Here is a 20501-nt window from a genome sequence, read left to right as displayed (position 1 = left end):
TGATCTGGGTGTGCAGGGATAGGATGAGGGGGAATGGTTTTCAGCTGAAAGAGAGGAGATCGAGATGAGATATTAGGAAGATATGTTTTCCTGTGAGGGTGGGGAGGCGGTGGCCCAGGTTGCCCAGAGATCGTGTCATGGTGGAAGACGACCAAAGAAGTCTTGCCATCCTTCTTGCCTTTGCTGCCTGCTTCTTTTTTACCTGTTGTGGGTGCACAGAACTAACCAAGACAAGATTTAGGCAGGTTTTCCCTGCTCAGGCAGTTTATTCTCATGGTTGCACAGTCTTCAAGGCCACTGTCATGGGTGTGTGTCCAGGCTTTGCAGAAACCGACCTGACAAGTGGCACCAGATGTGACTGTGGAGACCAGTCCAAGGCCTCACTGGTGGCCTTTGGCTATTTTTAACTGCAAATGAACAGTTAATCATCTTAAAATTTAAAATATGAAACTCCAAATTGTGTTTAAAGAAGCACGATTAATCCTCCCAGCATTTCTATCTGGTAGGAGAAAATAATTTACTTATTTAGATTAATTAGAGGAGCAGGACTCATATCTCTGATTTCTTCTTGTACCTCACATACATAGTCTGACCTGTGATGGGTGTTATTCCAAACCCCCAAAGCACAAATAACACTCACTACATAGTAAAGATGGGAAAACAGAACTGGAAATGAATTGCAGACTGCCCTGAGGACACGAGGCAGATCCAAGGAGGAACTTGGCTCGCAACAAGGCCAAATGCCGGGTCCTGCACTTGGGGCACAACAACCCTGTGCAGCGCTACGGACTGGGGGAAGAATGGCTGGAGAGCTGCACGGAAGAGAAGGACCTGGGGGTAATGGTTGACAGCCGACTGAACATGAGCCAGCAGTGGCCCAGGTGGCCAAGAAGGCCAATGGCATCTTGGCTTGGATCAGAAATGGGGTCACCAGCAGGTCCAGGGAGGTGATTCTCCCTCTGCACTTGGCACTGGTGAGACCGCACCTTGAGTACTGTGTTCAGTTCTGGGCCCCTCACCACAAGAAGGATGTTGAGGCTCTGGAGTGTGTCCAGAGAAGAGCAATGAAGCTGGTGAGGGGCTGGAGAATAAGTATTATGAGGAGCGGCTGAGAGAGCTGGGGTTGTTTAGCCTGGAGAAGAGGAGGCTGAGGGGAGACCTTATTGCTCTCTACAACTGCCTGAAAGGAGGTTGTGGAGAGGAGGGAGCTGGGCTCTTCTCCCCAGTGACAGAGGACAGGACAAGGGGGAATGGCCTCAAGCTCCGCCAGGGGAGGTTCAGGTTGGATATCAGAAAAAAATTTTTCACGGAAAGAGTCATTGGGCACTGGCAGAGGCTGCCCAGGGAGGGGGTCGAGTCGCCTTCCCTGGAGTTGTTTAAGGAACGGGTGGATGAAGGGCTTAGGGATGTGGTTTAGGGAGTGTTAGGAATGGTTGGACTCGATGATCCAGTGGGTCCTTTCCAACCTGGTGATTCTATGATCATCTAAATGCTAGATAGAAACAAAACCCACAGGCTTTATGCAACTCTCCAGCACAATGCGATTTCTGTATAATTGCCTCGGACTGAGTGGGAATTATCTGCAAGCCAACAAGCTTTCACTGAAGCAATTAGCAAATCATTTTAAATAACAAATACAATTGGAATCGCTCAATCCATTTGTGGAGAGAGCTGAGGGGAAGGGGGAGTTCACTGAATGGGCCCTTTGTTTTCAATCCCTTTTTTACATTTAGCTGATGCACTCGTAGGGTGAGCGCTCTTCTCACCGTGCAGTGACAGTCAGTAAAGCGTATTTTAAAGCCAGGGAAACTGGAGCAGGGGGGATTTCCAGGTTCCTGCTCACCACCCTACTAATGTTGTATTTAGGGACACAGTCTGGTGGTGGACTTAGCAGGGCTGCATTGGGGGTTGGATTTAATGATCTTAAAGGTCTTTTCCAGCCAAAACCATTCTGTTTCTAATGCTTTTATTTTGTGCTTGCCTTTAAGAGATCAGGCAACTGAGACCAGGCCACTCTTAAGTCTTCCTTGTGGGTGTTGTCCGCAAGGACAAAGGGCTCCCATTTGTTCTGATTGCCTTTCCTCAGGTATAAGGGATTTAGAAGCCCCTCAACGCTGCTTGCTAGTCTGCAAAGCAGGGTAACGTCTTCCCAATGCTGTGAACTGGTTAATTGCATTTGCACTTGCTTCCCAACCTTTTCTCCTCTTCCTCCTCCTTTCTTTCCATATCACTCTTCCCTCTCTAAGATCGGACTCACCTTGTACACCCTGCACAGCATTTTCACCCTCATGTCCTTTGCGTTCATGCCTTGTTTCCCCTCTCCCATTCATTCACCCTCATTTCCTCCACTTCCATCCCTTGTTTCCCCTCTCCCTGCCTCTCCCATTCATTCACCCTTGTGTCCTTCACATCCATTCCATGTTTCCCCTCTCCCTGCCTCTCCCCTTCATTTATCCTCGTATATTTCACATCCAACCCTTGTTTTCCCTGCCTCTCCCATTCATTCACCCTCGTGTCCTTCACATCCATTCCATATTTCTCCTCTCCCTGCCTCTCCCCTTCATTCACCCTTGTTTCCTTCACGTCCATCCCTTGTTTTCCCTGTCTCTCCCCTTCATTCACCCTCGTGTCCTTCACGTCCATCCCTTGTTTTCCCTGTCTCTCCCCTTCATTCACCCTCGTGTCCTTCACGTCCATCCCTTGTTTTCCCTGTCTCTCCCCTTCATTCACCCTCGTGTCCTTCACGTCCATCCCTTGTTTACCCTGTGTCTCCCATTCATTCACCCTCGTGTCCTTCACGTCCATCCCTTGTATTCCCTGTCTCTCCCCTTCATTCACCCTTTTTCCTTCACGTCCATCCCTTGTATTCCGTCTCTCCCCTTCATTCACCCTCATGTCCTTCATGTCCATCCCTTGTTTTCCCTGCCTCTCCCATTCATTCACCCTTGTTTCCTTCACATCCATCCCTTGTTTCCCCTCTCCCATTCATTCACCCCACTCTCCTCCACAGGGGCAATGCCACCAAGAGCCTGTCCTTCTAATTAGCCCATGCTGACCCCCGGGCAGAGCACGCTGCAAAGACCCCATCGTCCTCGCTGCTTTGGGGAGAGCACAGAGCAGCCGAGGATGCCTACGGAGGGACCGAGGACTCCTGTCTCTACATAAGCAGTGGACGAAGGAGAGACATGTTGGGACAGCGCCCTTTCAGCTCGCACAAGACTCCCTGCGCTGAGACAAGCATCGCTAACCATGGCAATAGCTTGGAGGCTTCTCACGTGGACTGTCATCTTCACTGCGGCTGCGTGCAGCTTTCCCGGTTACGCGTTCCAGTCACAAGGTAGGGATCACCGTGGGGAGGGGAGCTGGATCCACCCACCTCCACTGGCACAAACCCCACTGCTAGCCTGAGGGTGATGTTGTACTGAGGAGCAGGTGGAGACACCTCCAACTCTGCTCTGCTCACTGTCCTGCGGCAGAATTCTTCCTGTTGAACTTGCAGGTGTTTTCCATCAACCTCCAAGGAAAGGGTGTCTTTTGCTCTGGGATGCTACACTCCTTGACTTTTGCAGAACTCAGAGCAGGAGGATCTGGGTAAGAAGAGAGCCACGGGCTTGGGAAGCGAAGGAGATATGGTAGCAATAGAGGAAGCTCCCCTTCCACTCAGGTGGAGCGGCGCATCCTTGGATGAATAGAAGCTTTGTTACGAGGAGGGTTGTGAGTGTGCAGCCAGCTGCTGCGCTTGCGAGCAGTCGCATGCCGGGATGGAGGTCTCTACTGGACTCTGCCCAGCTGAGTCCGGACAGATATGTGCTGCTGGAGGAGCAGTTTTAGTCTGTACACAGGTTTCTGTGAGTGATACCATTAGGAAATGCTCAAACCTGCTGAGCTGTGAGCACTTTGTACCTGTCTTGTATACCTCTGTGTTTCTAACGGCCTTGTGTTTAAATACAGAGCCACCCTTGCAAGGAATTTCAAGGAGAGTAGAATGTGGGTCTCTTGTTCATAGATCATCGCCTTTGTACCTTATTTACTCCAAGTTAGGAGGGAGGGGGCTGGGAAGTGAGGTGGGCTGCCTTGTACCCAGCCCAGAGTACAAATCAGGTAACACAGAGGGGTTAAATTGCTAAATGCTCATTTGCTGTTGTGATTGTTTCTTAAGAAGTGATATGACCACTGCCGACAGGCCCCAGAGATAAGAGCTCCAAAGTTAGATGGACATTTATCTGTGCAAGGTGTTAAAACCTCAACAGCGGATTTACGTAGCCATAATCCTGAAATAATATGTGTGCCCAGATTAAATGCAGCAGGGCCACAGTCAGTGATGTGCCCAGGCTGCTGGGTAGCAGAATGCCATCAGGCTGTGGTTACGATGCCTGTGGGTCATCATGGGGCAGAACTGGAAAGAAGAACAAAGGCAACTGAAAGCCATGTGCCATAGAAACGTAGTGTCACAGCATCACTAGGCTGGAAAAGATCTTTGAGATTATTAAGCCCAACTGTACCTGTCCACTACTAAATCGTATCCCTAAGCTTGTCATCTGTCCATCTTTTAAACACCTCCAGGAATGGGGCCTCAACCACCTCCCTAGGCAGCTGCTTCAGTGCTTGATAATCCTTTCAGTGAAGAAATTTTTCCTAATGTCCAATCTGAACCTGCCCTGGCGCAGCTTGAGGCCGTTGCCTCTCATCCTATCATCTGTCACTTGGGAGAAGAGGCCAACACTCACCTCTCTACAACCTTCGCTGGGATATGGGACGTCTTGGGTCTGAGCACCATCTTCTTGCTGAACACGGGGACTGTTGTACTGGATGTTGCGGTGGGTGAAGTGCGAGACAGTCAGACCCAGAGCCGTGTGCTGTGCAGGCACTGCGCAACGTGCAACGTTACACAGGCAGATTTTCTTGACTCTGAACCAAACACGGTTTCTGGTCCTTTTTGCCAAAGCCTCTGGCAATGCCTGGGTTGACTGTTCTGTGCCTCCCACATCCATCAGTCCACACCTTCCTCCATCTGCAGCACCGCATTTGCAAGGCTGCAAAGAGTGATGCTCTGAGGAGGACGTTGCTGCCAGATCACCTCCTTCCTGACCCACAGCAGCTCAGACCATCCCTCCCTCATGAGTTCCTGCACCATTTTCTGATGAATCTCAATCTAAACCCTCATCAAAATTACAGTTTAATGCATTTGTGCTCTCTTGGATTCCCCTGAGCAGCTCTCAGGGATGAATCTCAGCCCATGGTGGTGGTGGAAGCACGGTGCTGTGGGAGCACCAAGCTCCCCAATCCCTGCACAGTCCCAAGGGCCAGGCTGCCCCATGGGCCCCTCTTGCTGTCAAAGCTCTTTTTAAAGCTCCCTGCCTTTGGAATGGTTGGCGTAAAGCTATTGACGCTGCTCAACGCTTCTCTTCACCGCGCTGCTGAGATAATCCTCATGACACCCTTTTGAGAGGGTGAGACCTTTTTATCTCCTCTTAGCAGTTGAAGGCACAGAGAACAAAGGCTGGTGGTGTCAACAAGCCACTGATTTTGACCAAAAGACTTGCAGGCAGCAGTGGAGCAGGACCCACGTGCCCTGTGTGCACAATTCCAGATCGGCGTATTTGTTTTATGCAGGAAAAAGATTAAGGTATCACAGCCCTAAGCTGTAATTATCTTTGTGGGAAATAGCAGCCCCGCGTTGAAGGCCTTTTCAAGCCAGCAGAGATGTAACGAGATTCAGATGGAACGTGTACACTCAGGCTGCAGTTTTGAACAGCGCAGGGAACAGCAGCTGAAACAATTGAGCAAGGATTCAGCGCACACTGAATGGTTTTTTAATCAAAGGGAGATTTTCTGCTGTACTTTAGTGTAATTGTAGCGATAAGTTAGACATTCCCTGGTTTGTAGGATGTCAGGTAGGGTTAATCCCACTGCTCCCAGCCCACACATAAACCAACGGAGGATGTAGTGAGACTGCCACAATGCCAGGGCAGCCTGAAGCCGCAGGATCCCCTAGTGTTTTCCACAGCCATCCCTTAGCAATCGTGTCTGGGCTGCAAATGGGGCTTCTTTTTGCTCTGGTGACAAGACCAGAGCAAACATCTCCTTTTTTTCTTTCATCCTTTAAGCAGCTCTGCAAGGAGAAAGGCAGTGGTGAGCTTACAAGGAGGGCACAAAATCCTTTCTTCTCCACTTTTCACCTTTCCCTCTTTTCTTCTTTTTTGTTCATGCCTGCCCTGTGCCCTTTCCTTTCCTCTGCGGTCCCTGCTCCTGTAGATGTGTACTCCAAAAGTGAGACAATGAGGTACCTCACCCCACATCCCATCCTTCCTGCCTCCCAGCTTTCTCCCTTACCCCAGGGTGTGTGGTTCTCCAAGGGTTCCCAGTGTCCTGCATAGACATGTCGAGTTTTCCTGCAAAAAGGCTTTTTATAGTAGCTCTTTTGAAGATGTTTGACAGCTCTCTGGAAACACCAGGCTGCTTATCACCAGCGTGAAGCCTCTGATACAACGGGTGTAAGGCTGCACGTTTCAGGCCAAGATCTATTAATACAGCGTGAAGTGGCTGAGAGGGCAGAGGGAACATGATGGCTTTTCAGGAAGGAAGGAAGGAAGGGAGGAAAGAAGGGAGGGATGGTCAAACAGTGCTGGTCTTGCTTGCAGGAGTTCCTAGTACGGTCTATAGTATGGGGAGCATGACCAAGGCAGAGGTGAGCAAAGGAGGGAATAAGGTAACATCTGTGATGCTGGATGGAAAACACAGGGTTAGGGATCAAGAGAGGTCCTGGTCTCTTAGAGCCTAATCTAATCTTTTATGTTTTTAGAGGAGAGGAAGAAGCCAGACATAATACTGAGCGAGGATACTGGTTTCCTCTTTGTGTTGAAAGTCTCTCCTAGTTATGTTTTCCCACCTGTGCCATCTCCATTCTAAAGCATCACTTCTTAAAGCATTCATGGGGTGCAGGGCACTGCTCTGAGATGTTTACTCCTGTGCCTCAGTTTCCAGAAGGACATCCCTGGAGGGGTTCAAGGCCAGGTTGGATGGGGCTTGGAGCAATCTGATCCAGTGGGAGGTGTCTCTGCCCATGGCAGGGGTTTGGAACTGGATGGGCTTTGATGTCCCTTCCAACCCAAACCATTCTGTGATTCTGTGATCCCTGGGAGCATGCACAATGACTGACTACAGTAAAACCTGCACACAACCTCACCCTCGAGGCTCTTAATGTGTTTTTTCCTCCTAGGTCAGGATCAGAGACCACAGACCAGGGTCCCAGGCCCTTTCTAGCCACTGTGTGTGCAAATCTCCTGCCGAGTCACTATTTTGCAAGCCCACGTGGACAGCAGAGAAGGAAAAAGAAAAACAAGACACTTCCTCTAGCAAATTTTTCCAAGCCTGAGGTCATTGCTTAAGTGCAAATAGTCACTCTTGTGTGCCCGGCTGCATCACACGCGAGGCAGAGCGATGCAGGGGAAGCTGGAGCACAGGAAGTTAAAGAAACTAATAATTATTTCTGGCTTGTTGAGGCAAGGGAGAGGTTGCCAGAAGTGCTTATGGTTTGGAAGGATGGGTGCTAACCCCTAAACCCAGCTGGTGGGAAGGACTGTCCCATTATCAGTGGCCAATGAAACTGCTCTGTCAGGCTCCCGCACTGGAAAACACACTAGAGGAAAAGAAAAATTTCCAGTGCTGCTGTGTGGTAGGAGGGTTATTTGGAAACCACATTTATGATGGCTGGGAAGGCTTTGAAGGTGGGTGCTGTGGAGCCAGGCAAAATGCAGCCACCCTGGAGCAGCCTGGCTTTCCTGTTTGCCTAGGAGACAACTACAAATAGGATGCAGAAAGCACAGCAAGAATCTTCCAGAGTGAAAATGATGGAATCATAGAATGGTTTGGGTTGGAAGGGATCTCAAAGCCCATCCAGTTCCACTCCCTGCCATGGGCAGGGACACCTCCCACTGGATCAGGGGCTCCAAGCCCCATCCAACCTGGCCTGGAACACCTCCAGGGATGGGGCAGCCACCACTGCTCTGGGCAACCTGGGCCAGGGCCTCCCCACCCTTATTGTGGAAGAATTTCATTCTAATGTCCAGTCTAAATGTTCCCATTCCAATTTAAAGCCATTCCCCCTCATCCTGTCACTCCAGGCCTTTGTAAAAAATCCATTCCCAGCTTTCCTGGGGCCCATTCCAGTACTGGAAGCTTCTCTAAGGTCTCCCCGGAGCCTTCTCTTCTCCAGGCTGAACAACTCCAACTCTTTCAGCCTATCCTTATAGCAGAGGCACTCCAGCCCTCGGATCATCTTCCTATCCTCCTCTGGACCTGTTCCAACAGTTCCCTATCCTTCTTATGTTGGAGATTCCAGAACCGGACACAGGACTTCAGATGCTCCATGAGCAAAGCTCCAGCCATGCTGGGTTCATGACGGAGAGAGACGGGAGAGCTCTCCTATCCAGTACATGGGTTTTTAAATATTATTCTGGTACCGAGGGCTGTCAGAGACAGCAAGACCTGTGCTCAGGCCTGGTCTGGCAGCCCCTGTGATGTTTCGCTTGGAAAATGAGACATTTCTGTCAAGGTTGCAGAGTGCCAATGTCTTTGACGGCCAAAAGTGTTATGGTGTGAGTGCAGGCAGACGTTCTGGATAGTGACCTTGTCAGAGCACATTTCCTAAGTGGTAGGAGATAGGCTTAAAAAGCCGAGCACTCTAAAAGGAGGTGCTAAGCCAAGCTGATATGATAAAGAGTACCAAGCTGGTGAGCTGGGAAGGCGGAGTGGCGTCGTAGATAGGGACCTGGCTCAGGAGTTGGGATGTCTGACTTCTTTTCTTGCTGCCTTTTTGGCACAGATGGGGAATTCTACTTACCCTCTTTCTTATTTTGATTACAAGATTGGCATTACAAGGAGCCTCCTAGGAGAGTGCCCAGTACCTAATGCACTAATGCAGCTGGGAAATTCTGAAGAACCCTGCAGTTCCTTAGAGAGACACTCTTCTCCTGAAACATTGTCGCCCAAGGCTCATTCTGGCTTGTTTTCATAGGATCATGGAATGGTTTGGGTTGGAAGGGACTTCAAAGCCCGCCTGGTTCCAACCGCTGCCATGGGTAGGGACACCTCCCACTGGATCAGGAGGCTCCAAGCCCCATCCAGCCTGGCCTTGAACACCTCCAGGGATGGGGCAGCCATGGCTTCTCTGGCCGACTTGGGCCAGAGCCTCCCCACCCTCACAGCAAAACATTTCTTCCTGAGATCTCATGTCAATCTCCCCTCTTTCAGCTGAAAACCATTCCCCTCATCCTCTCCCTGCAGCCCCTGATCCAAAGCCCCTCCCCAGTTTTCCTGGAGCCCCTTTCAGTACTGGAAGGCTGCTATAAGAGGTTTTGAAGAGGTCTTATTTCTAGCATTGTTACTGATAGGACCCACGTTAAAATAAGCCTCCAAACCGCAGCGTGTGTCCCTACATAACCTGGAGTTCATCTGCCCAGTGGGGCTGAGGAGAAGGGAGGTAGTCCAAGTCCAGAGCCAGAATCTGGGTGTCCCGAATGGCTCCTTGGACTAGTCTTTTTCTCTCCATCACACGCAGAGGAAGATTACACTCTGTCGGCTCAAGACCTATTGATAGCCCCGTGCTCTGTAGACAGAAGATCTTAGAGAACCACCAAGGATCCCTGAGCAGTCCCTCTGTGTGAGGACCCTTTCCCTCCACCTTGCGCTGGCTGTGGCTCAGTTGTGTTCAGGTGCACCCATCTCTGCTCTGAAGCTGCTGGGTGTTTCACTCTTTGCGGAATTCATTCCTCCTGTGTTTGCTTTCCCTCCCCAGAGGAGTTCCTCTCCAGCCTCGATCACTATGAAATTGCGTTCCCCATCCAAGTGGACCAAAACGGGGACTTCCTCACCTTTGACGTGAGAAGCCAGCTGAAGCAACGCCCTCGGCGCAGTCTGGGGTCCTTACCCTACGAGCCATCGGAGCGGCAGGTTTTCTACAAAGTCTCTGCTCACCGAACCCAGTTCCTGCTCAACCTGACGCTGCACTCCAACCTGCTGGCTGAGCACTTCACTGTCGAATACTGGAAGCGAGATGGCATGGACTGGCAACATGATTTCCATGAAGACTGCCACTATGCAGGCCACTTGCAGGACCAGTACCTGAACTCAAAGGTCGCCATCAGCAACTGCAATGGACTGGTGAGTACATCCCTCTGTGTTTTGTCCAGCCAAGGGCAATGCTAACATCAAGAGCTTCTCATAAAGCAGAGCAGATTGAAGCTTCTTTGTCCCTTACTGTAGAAGTGCAACCTGATTTGAGTCCCAGCGGGTGGATCCGTGGTGGTAGGAAAGACATGGCGTTGGTGTCAAGCTAGACTATTGCACACTAGCATTGAAAGTCAGTTGAGAGGGAAGAAGGCCACAGCTCATAGAATAGTTAGAGTTGGAAGGGACCTTAAAGATCATCCAGTTCCAACCCCCCTGCCATGGGCAGGGACATCCCACTGGATCAGGCTGCCCAATCATGGAATCATTAAGGTTGGAAAAGACCTCTGAGCTCATCTAGTCCAACTGTCAGTCCAGTGTCCCCATCCTTACTAAACCATGTTCCAAAGGGCCATGTCTACACATGTTTTGAAGCCCTCCACAGATGGAGACTCCAGCAGTTCCCTGGGCAGCCTCTGCCAGTGCTTCACCACTGTTTTAGTGAGGAAATTTTTCCTGATATCTAGTCTAAACCTCCCCTGGCACAAATTGAGGCCATGTCCTCTTGTCCTATCCCTTGTTGCTTGGGAGAAGAGGCCACCACTCACCTCACCACAACCTCCTTTCAAGGAGCTGCAGAGAGCTCTCCATTACATCTCGAAAGGATTCTGATCCATATATGGGTCGTAGTCCAGTTCCTATGAAAGTCAGTGGGCATTTTTCCCACTGATTTTAATTGGAACGGGATAATCAAGGCTCTAGACCATTATTCTGGCTCTCACCAAGCTCTCCTCTCCATTTCCAACATCAACAGAAGAAGGTATGTTTTGCTAGTGAGGAAGAAACGCAGGAGGGCAGGAATTTCACAGCCCAACTGGGAATGTCGAAAGTGCATTCAGATCCTTAAAAATTGCAGATACATTCCTGGGGCTCCCGGTCATTTCTGTTCAGATTACAGGAGCTAAACATGTGACTTTTGGTTAGGTAACTGAAATAACCAATGTGTTTCAATAGGAAAAAGAGAACTCCAAGAGGGGACAAGATGGTACTCTTCTAAAACAGCAACGCTGCTGCAAACGGGGTGGGAATGATTGATTTTGCGTGTCCCAACAGCTAGGAGTAGACATTATGGTCTTAAATGTCAGCTAGAAAGCTTAATGGCAGACATTAGTGGTAAGGATAGCTGAGCTCTGGACTAGATTTCTTGGAGAGTGCATGGCCCCTACATTGTTTGAAATCTTGAAGAATAAGCCAAACAAATGCCTCTCAAAAAATACTCCAGGTATGATTCATTAGCTCTTCCAGCATTGGGAATAGACTAAGGACTTCCATCCATATTTTTTCTGTGATTTTCTGATATTTCTGGCTCACAACATGCATTTCATGACCTGCCAGCTGGAGGGATGGAGCAAACATACCCTGTTGGCGAATCCCAAGGATGATGGCTCCCTTGGAGGGGTAACACGTAGAAAAAGCCTCTGTAGGCCAGCTTTGTATTTATGCTACGGCCCCACCTCGTAGCAGTATTCTGGCAGCATGGAAGAGCTTCCAAATGGGGATGAATTCACATTTGATTTATTGCTGAATTACACTGCCAGAACAGTGCTGTGGGTTATTAACAGAAATGAGAATCTGACTCGTTATATCATAGAGTTTAATGTTTCTATCTCACAGCCAGAAATCCGAGCTGTGCAAACCGTTGGTTCCCTCGTTAGCCCTTTGTTTAGATATGGGAACGCTGCTGGAGTGGTAGACTATTTCCCGGTGTTCACAAAAGCCCTGAAGGGTGAGCTGGGTGCTGCCGGCGTTAACCCACCCTCGCGCTTCAGAGGGCAGCGAGTCCAGGGCAAGCAGTGGCCCAGCAGCACTTGAACTGGGATAATCCAGTCCACAGCCTGTGTTTATCTCTGGAGAGATACCAGGGGCTGTCTGAAGGCAGCCAGGCACAAAGAGAGACAGAGGGTCATCCAACAACCTCTCCTTTTCCTGAACTCTGTCCTTCTGCCCTGGAGAGATACAGACGTCAGCAAGGAGGGAAGAGGAGCCCTTCTGGGTTAGCGAGGATGATAGGGCCAGGAATTTGGATGAGAAGAGTCTTTTTAGCTGACAGAGTGGGGTTGTACTTGCCGTCAGAGATCTGTTGCAGAGCTCTGGTTGAGCAATAACAGCTGATCCACTCATGCCATCCCTCAGCCACAGCGTGATCCCCTCCAGGCAGGCATCAGTCTGCTTTGGAGGGGGCGAGGAGGGAGAGGGAGGGTCTCCAGCTGCTGAGGTCTAGAAGTTCAGGTTCATGCTGTCACACGCCAAGGGGAGCTGCACACAGTGACTCCTGTTGCCTCACTGATGATCGTGGTTTGGGACAGAAGGGACCTTAAAGCCCATGCAGTTCCAGCCCCCTTCCATCTGGTTGCTCCAAGCCCCATCCAACGTGGCCTTGAACCCCTCCAGGGACGGGGCAGCCACTTCGGGCAACCTGGGCCAGGGCCTCCCCACTCCCATCATGAAGGATTTTTTCCTCCTAATGCCTAGTCTAAATCTTTCCCCTTCCGATTTAAAGCCATTCCCCCTCATCTTATCACTCCATGTCCCTGTAAAAAGTCCCTCCCCAGCTTTCTCGTAACCCCTTCATGTACTGGAAGGCCTCTGTAAGGCCTCTTTGGAGCCTTCTCTTCTCCTGTCTGAACAACCCTGTCAGCCTGTCCTCATAGTAGAGGTGCTCTAGCCCTTGGATCATTTTGTAGCCTCCTCTGGAGCCATTCCAACAGTTCCATATCCTTCTCACATTGGGGATTCCAGAACTGGACACAGAACTCCAAGTAGGGTCTCATGAGAGTGGAGTAGAGGGGCAGAATCCCCTCCCTCACTCTGCTGCCACGCTTCTTTAGATGCAGCCCAGGACAGGGTTGGCCACTTGGGCTTCATGATGCCAAAGGGGTTGTGTGTTGTGTTGTTGAATGAGCACAAGCAGAGACCAAGTGTTGATTACAGGGAGAGCTGGGCAGGAGGAGGAGGGAAGAGACAACTGCATCCACAGAAGCATCCAACAAAAAGCTCTACCCCAAGCCATTCTCCTGTCCTTGAACTCCCACATCCCTGAGCAATTTCTGTGTCTGCACGGAGTACCACTGTAAACCAGTTTGGTTTCAAACACCCAGGATGTAACTCTGACCTTATGGCACCCCAACTTTGGACTGCCAATATCTGGGCATGCTCCTGTAGACTCATCTTCACGTTCCCACACACACTGTCACCCCAACCCGAGGGCAAGCAGGCAGCGTGGCTCATCCCACACCTCTCTTGTGGAGGGCACGTGGTGCTGCGCTTTAGGCTGAGCAGGGGAAAAGTCACAGGGCTTAAATTCTCGGAAGCAAAAAGTGGCCCATTCTCCCAAAAAGGCAGAGCCATGAGGTGCCAGCAGGGCCGAGCACGAAGCAGCAGGATTCTGCAGGGAGCAGCCTGGGGAGCTTTGCCTCAGCCTGGCCAGGAGCTGAAACCCATGTCTTAAGCCAAGCTTTGTTTCATCCCAGCAGCTGCATGAGACCCCAAGGACCTGTGTCCTACCATCAAAAAACTGAGGAGAGAGGGCATCTTTAGGAGAGAAATGCTGCTGTCTTGCCTCTTGTGTCAGAGTTCATCAAAGGACAATTTAAAAGCCAGGTTTTCAACCCTGCATGTCTGTGCTGAAATTGTGCTTTCATCTGAAAAGCCTCCTGAAGGCAGCGTGAACATTAAATGCTGCTGAGGCTAATGTTGAGCTGCTCGTGTGCGCGTTTGAGGAGGTGGAAGAGCGGAATTGCAGAATGTGGCTGTGCTTTTCTAAGTGTGGTTATAAGCTAATAGCATAAACCATCCTTGCTCTGCAGATGACCTGGGTGAATCATACACAGGATATCCAGTTTAGCTCCCCCACAAACCGCAAGGATCTTTCTAAGGGCTTCTCTCCACCCTCTTTCTACATGCATGTAGCCCATCCAGCGCCCAGACCTCAGAGCTTGGTCTTTGGGGTCAGCGGTTGGGGCAGTTTTCAGACTCCTGTGACGGCCGAGCTTCATTGCCGAAGGATGCCAGGTAGGCGGTGAAGCCTTCTGCTTCTCAGGCTCTGCGGAGGCTCTGGGTTTAAGTAAGAACAGCCCTTTTCTACCAATATATGGATTTCAGGCAGGACATGCTCTCTCCCCTCCTGCCGCTCTGCCCCAAGCCGGTGGTGACCTCCTTCTCCCCATCCCACAAAGCCGGCAGCCAGCTGGCTTCGCCGGCCGACACTCGGCTTTCCGCCGGAGCCCTCGCCAGGCTAACCTCACAGTACCTCACTTGTGTTTGAAAAGGTGGAGTTGAGCCAAGAGCAACAGAGCCTGGTGCAGGAGGAAATCCCCCGGCACTCTGGAGATGGGGACTTCACTGTGCACACACTGCTCCGATTCAGCTTTTGTGGTGGGGAGGGAAAGGAGGAGAGACCCTATTACAGAGGCAGCGTCCACCCCAGAGAGGTTCTCCCCCACAAATGCCCATCAATAACACTGTTACGTAGCTGCTCCCTTCCATGCAAGAAGCTCAGGATCACAAAATCATGGAATGGTTTGGGTTGGAAGGGACCTCAAAGCCCATCCAGTCCCACCCCCTGCCATGGGCAGGGACACGTCCCACTGGATCAGGGGCTCCAAGCCCCATCCAACCTGTCTTTGAATACTTCCAGGGATGGGGCAGCCACCACTGCTCTGGGCAACCTGGGCCAGGGCCTCCCCACCCTCATCGTGAAGAACTTCTTCTTAATGTCTAATCTAAATCTTCGCCTTCCAATTTAAAGCCATCCCCCCTCATCCTGTCACTCCAGGTCCCTGTAAAAAGCCCCTCCCCAGCCTTCCTGGAGCCCATTTCCGTGCTGGAGGCTGCTCTAAGGTCTCCTTAGAGCTTTCCTTTCTCCAGGCTGAACAGCCCCAACTCTCTCAGCCTGTCCTCACAGCAGAGGGGCTCCAGCCCTCGGATCATCTCCGTGGCCTCCTCTGGACCCGTTCCAACAGTTCCATAACTTACGTTGAGGATTCCAGAACTGGACACAGGACTCCAGGTGAGGTCTCATGAGAGTGGAGTAAAGGGGCAGAATCCCCTCCCTCGCCCTGCTGGCCGCACTGCTTTTGATGCAGCCCAGGACACAATTGGCTTTCTATTTTACAGGGAGCTGTGTCCCTGCTCCGTGTCCTGGCAGATCAGGGCTCCCGTCCTCCTTGCACAGAGTGGAGCTGGAGGCATCCATGGGTGTAGAACTGATGGCAGGACCGGGGTGTCTCTGCTCCCAGAGCTCTACTTGCACACAGGGAGTGGGAGGACAGCCAGGTTAACGTGGCTCTTAGACTTTCGAGGTACTTCTTGGCCTGCTTGAGCAACACCAAGCGTATTTCTGTACCTCAGTTACTCGCTGGTAGAGTTCAGCTGACACCATACCCATGTTCTTGGGGTTCCGTGAGATTCAGTGCCAGGAGCTGTCAGAGCGATGGAGCTTCTACTTGTATTGGGCTGCCAGAAATGTTTGAGGTGGCTCAGACCTTTTAGGTAGGGGGAGAGTTTGCTGTGAAGGTACGACCAGGTGAAGAAGAGAGATCTTTCAAGCACCTGGTGGGTTTGGCTACTCATCCTGCTGGGATATGCCCCTGCCTTAATGTCTCACGAGTGGATCCACTCACAGAGTCTGGGCTCACAGCTGAGATTCATTCATTCCAAGAAGAAAATAAGGAAGAACAACAGGAAACAGATAAGAGACCAGAGATCATCTGACTGAAGCAGTAAGTCAGAGGTGTAAAAGGGGCTGTCAAGCCTGCAGGGCACACAACTCAGGTTTCAGGCTGCAGAGAAAGGTTGTGACTCCTGCCGGTTGCCTCACTGCAGATCAGACTTCAGGTTTTAAAGATTCCGTATGTTTCTCGAAAGCCTCTGAACATCTACACCTCTCTGCAGCTCTGTGCCCCAATTTCCCAACTGGTGGTCGTGGTCCTAAGCTGTTTTCAGATGTTCTTCAGTGCAGGAGGCAGAGCTCACTGCTGAGTTGTGCTGTTGTTTGAAGGTATGGTATTTAGGAGCCCACAGACAGCTCTCAATTAGACTGAGTGGGTGGAATAGGAAACAACTTATTCATAATTTTGCAAGGAGAGACTGTGATTTCCAGAGGACTTTAGTGAACACAGATGTCCTGAGGCATCCACGACCATCTGTCTCGGTTTACCCTGGTCTGTAAGTTCATATATTTCAAATTTTGTGCGTAAATGAAGGATTCCTCCCTATTCTCAAAAGTATTTGCCAGTACCCAGAAATTCAGTGATTAATCATCAGAAAGCCCATTACGAGAAGCCACCAGGAGGTCACCTGGTTCTCTCCCTACCTCTTTTATTGCCATCTCTTTCTTTCCTTCTGCAGCATGGGGTGATCGTTGCAGATGAGGAGGAATATTTCATCGAACCACTGAGCCCAGGAGCCAACATCAGCACAGGGAGCGAGGGCAAGGGCAGCCCTCACGTCGTGTACAAGCGATCGTCTCTCCAGTACCCACACATGGATGCAGCCTGCGGCGTGCTAGGTATGCGGACACACCAACACATCCTCAAATCATCCCAGTGCAGGCTGGGGAAGTTCTGGTAGAAAGGGTTTTGAAGGGTTCTCCCCTGCCCTATGTGGCAAAGAACCACATTTATCTCCTGCATTCAAGTTTTCCATATTTACTTTTATGGGTGGTAAGGATTTCTGGTGGCCTGGCTTTGGAAAAGCTTTTATACTTTCTTCTTCGCAGCGGGGCTTTTACATTTGTAAATAGAGCACGGAATAGAAGAGAACAAACTGCCTCTTCCTGTTCTTAAGAAATCCTCCCAGATTTGGCCAATTTACAAGGTATTGAGAAATCGTAGCTTGTGTATGCTCAGCAGAGAATGATCTCTGGGTTTTACTCAGTGAAGATTGTGTCCACATAGAGATACGTCTGCTGCTGATAGAGACCGGGTGGGAAGGTGCCTTGTAGGTGGGATGTGGGATCTGGTTCATCGCAGTGGGCTGTGGGAGAAGTTTATACAGCATAGCAATTGCACATCTACCTGATTCTCATGCTTACAGGCCTTTCACTTCCTAAAGGGCTCACACGGATCTGCCCTGGCTCTTCTTGTCCTTTCCAGCAGTCAGTCAGTGTCCCAGAGCCTGGCTGCAATCCTCAGCCCTTGTGGATGTGCAAAGTTGTTCCACCTACTCAAAATGTTGCATGCACATAGGACACTGCTCCGTCACTTTACTGAGGCTTCTCCATCTCTGTAAGGATGAGAGGTGATGCCATCCCTGAAGAGTGGCCAATTTGCCCTTATGGACTTTGTGGATGCAGAAGCAGAGCTGTTCCCAGTTGCTGCTCCTGGCAAGTTTGTGAGTCACTTCAGGATGTTCATCTACTGCTTCACTGGTGACACTTGACTAGAAGAGGAGTCACTGCTGAAAGGAATGGAGCCTCTGGAGGCACTGGCTCATTGCCAGCCTGTTCTAAGCAGGCTCCGAGTGTCCTCAGACCTGCCAGCATCTCTGGAGACAACCTGTGCTCTGTGCTTCCCTTACCGAGCTCTTCCCATGCCAGCTCCCAAAGTCACACTGGACAAAGTGCCAGCAGACTCCCCTTCTGCTGACACATTACCACATGCCCCAGCTTCCAGACGAAAGTTAGCCTCCTCTCTATTGCTTCTTGGAAAGCAAAGACCATGCAGAGGGAGCCACAGGCTTCCACAGCACGATTGGCCCTGTCCCCTCACCCCACAGGCTGGACCTGTTCTGACCTGCCCAGCACAGCCAATCCCTGAGCACCCCACGAGATCCATCTGATCAGCTGGAGGGGCTGGAGCTGCCCATCTTCTCAGTCTCGCTGGATGTTTGATAGCTCAGCACCAGTGAATCATAGACTCTTGGAATGGTTTGGGTTGGAAGGGTCCTCAAAGCCCATCCAGTTCCACCCCCTGCCATGGGCAGGGACACCTCCCACTGGATCAGGGGCTCCAAGCCCCATCCAACCTGGCCTGGAACCCCTCCAGGGATGGGGCAGCCACCACTGCTCTGGGCAACCTGGGCCAGGGCCTCCCCACCCTCACAGCAAAACATTTCTACCTAAGTTCTCATCTCAATCTCCCCTCTTTCAGCTTCAAACCATTCCCCTTTGTCCTGTCCCTGCACTCCCTCATCACATCCCCTCCCCAGCTTTCCTACAGCCCCTTTGAGTACTGGAAGCTGCTCTAAGGTCTCCTTGGAGCCTTCTCTTCTCCAGGCTGAGCAACCTGAAAGAGGAGGAGGATTCAGCTGACAGGGCAGGAGAGTGGTTGTAGTCCCCAGTCAGCTCTCCTGCCCTGGGTGGTCTCCAGACTGTGGAGTTGGAAGTGATGGCTCTGCTGGGGACATTTCTAGGGTTGGGTCAGTAGCACTTGAAGCCTGAAGCAAAGTCCTACAAGCCTGCAGCTGCTGCTTTGGAGGCTGCAGCCATTTAGTGGAGGAGAAGCCAAGTCCTACATTGAGGTCCTGGCAGGAAAAGGAAAGAGGAGAAGGTCTGCGATGGCTTTAATTTCAGTTAAAGTCTGCATAGTTTCTAAATCCCCATCGCTCTTCCCTTTGAGAGAGGTGAGGGCAGGACCTTGCAGCACAGGGGCAGTGAAATGCATGGGGCTGCAGCAGCACCTGGGCAGGAGGGGGGCAGCAAGGATGCCGGTGAGACCAGCAGGAGCCTGTGGCCGGCCCTGGACTGCAGCAGGAATTGCTCAGCAGATCCTACTGAGCGTTTGCTGGGGACCATCTGTGGTGCATAAAGAGCCTCGCAACGGTCTTTTCTTCCCTGACACTGAGTTCTCACTGCCTGCCCCTCACCTCCATGTGCTGCTGAATTCCTGCTGGAGGGCAGTAAAAAAAAATGTCTTTGCCTCCTCAGATGAGAAGCCCTGGAAGGGGAGACACTGGTGGCTGAGGACGCTGAAGCCCTCCCCTCTGAAGCCATCAGGCAACCACAGCCAGCGAGGCCAGCTGCCCCTGAAGAGATCTGTCAGCACAGAGCGCTATGTGGAGACCCTGGTCGTGGCCGACAAAATGATGGTGGGGTACCACGGGCGGCGGGACATAGAGCAGTACATCCTGGCCATCATGAATATTGTAAGTGTTATAACCACACCATGAACCTTGGGGTCCCTGGGGGCTCACACACCTGGCAGCAAGCAGGGGTAAATCCTGGTCTCCTGGGTTTCAAAGAGGGTGCCATGGGCTTTTCCTAGAATCATAGAATGATTTTGGTTAGAAGGAACCTCAAAAGCTATCTAGTTCCAAGCCCCTGCCATGAGCAGGGACACCTCCCACTGGATCAGGGGCTCCAAGCCTCATCCAACCTAGCCTTGAACACCTCCAGGGATGGGGCAGCCACCACTGCTCTGGACAACCTGGTGAAGAATTTCCTCCTAATGTCTAGTCTAAATCTTCCCCTTCCAATTTAAAGCGATTCTTCCTTGTCCTATCACTCTTGTGCCCTTGTAAACAGCCCCTCTCCAGCTTTCTTGTAGTCCCTTCAGGTACTGGAAGCTGCTCGTAGGTCTCCCCAGAGCCTTCTACTCTCCAGGCTGAACAACCCCAACTCTCTCAGCCTATCCTTTTACAGGAGGTTCTCCAGCCCTTGGATCATCTTTGTAGCCTCCTCTGGACCCATTCCAACAGTTCCCTATCCTTCTTATATTGAGGAATCCAAGACAAGCAAGTTGGAGGGAACACAGGGAAATCAGATCTGTTCTAGGATGGCTTCTCCCCACCCTCAGAGCAGAGCGTTTGGGTCAAAAATCCTGACGTGTTGCTGCTGCTCATGAGCATTGATGCCCTGGAGCCTGCAGGGACCCTCTGTTGTGTGGAGGAGGCACCCTAGGAGGGGCAAACTCTGGCCTGTCTGACCACAGCCACAGGCCAAATCTTGACTGGGAGAACAAAGCTCTTTCTTTGAACAGCATCTCTCATCTCAAATTAGCATTGCAAAGAGGGTCAGCCAAGCTGAGAAACACATGGGAAAGCATAAGGACAGTGAACTCTCACACTTGGGGGCTGAGCAGCGTGAGAGGTAGCCAGAAATACCCTCTTTCTTCCATACTGAGAGTCCTTCCATCTCGCCGCTGCCTGGGCTCTGGGTTACGGCAGGGGAGCTTCCTCTGCGCCTTCTCCTTCGGGTCAGTGCTGGCAGCAGGATGCCAAGCTTGATGCATTAACAGCCTAAATTGGCCATGCTAAATCCTCCTGTGAGGTGAGATGGGCTTGGAAGTTATCCATCAAACAGCTGAAAGCTCCTCTGTGGTGGCTCTTTGTCCTGT

General features: G+C 51.1%; 1 protein-coding gene across 1 annotated transcript in view; it reads left to right on the top strand.

Annotated features, from left to right (window-relative positions):
* ADAMTS10 (ADAM metallopeptidase with thrombospondin type 1 motif 10) overlaps positions 1 to 20501 on the top strand; it is a 68074-nt gene that overhangs the window by 12224 nt on the left and 35349 nt on the right. Inside the window, exons 2-5 of the mRNA XM_009565706.2 lie at positions 3011 to 3337; positions 9797 to 10161; positions 16576 to 16735; positions 19094 to 19311. Of these exons, the coding sequence (XP_009564001.2) occupies positions 3250 to 3337; positions 9797 to 10161; positions 16576 to 16735; positions 19094 to 19311 (831 nt within the window). The 5' untranslated portion in view covers positions 3011 to 3249. The remainder of the gene's footprint in view (positions 1 to 3010; positions 3338 to 9796; positions 10162 to 16575; positions 16736 to 19093; positions 19312 to 20501) is intronic.

The sequence above is a fragment of the Cuculus canorus genome, chromosome 27, assembly GCF_017976375.1.
Source record: "Cuculus canorus isolate bCucCan1 chromosome 27, bCucCan1.pri, whole genome shotgun sequence".
NCBI classification, from domain to species: Eukaryota; Metazoa; Chordata; class Aves; order Cuculiformes; family Cuculidae; genus Cuculus; species Cuculus canorus.
Note: the sequence above shows the minus strand (reverse complement) of the source record. Positions and strands in the feature narration are given on the sequence as shown.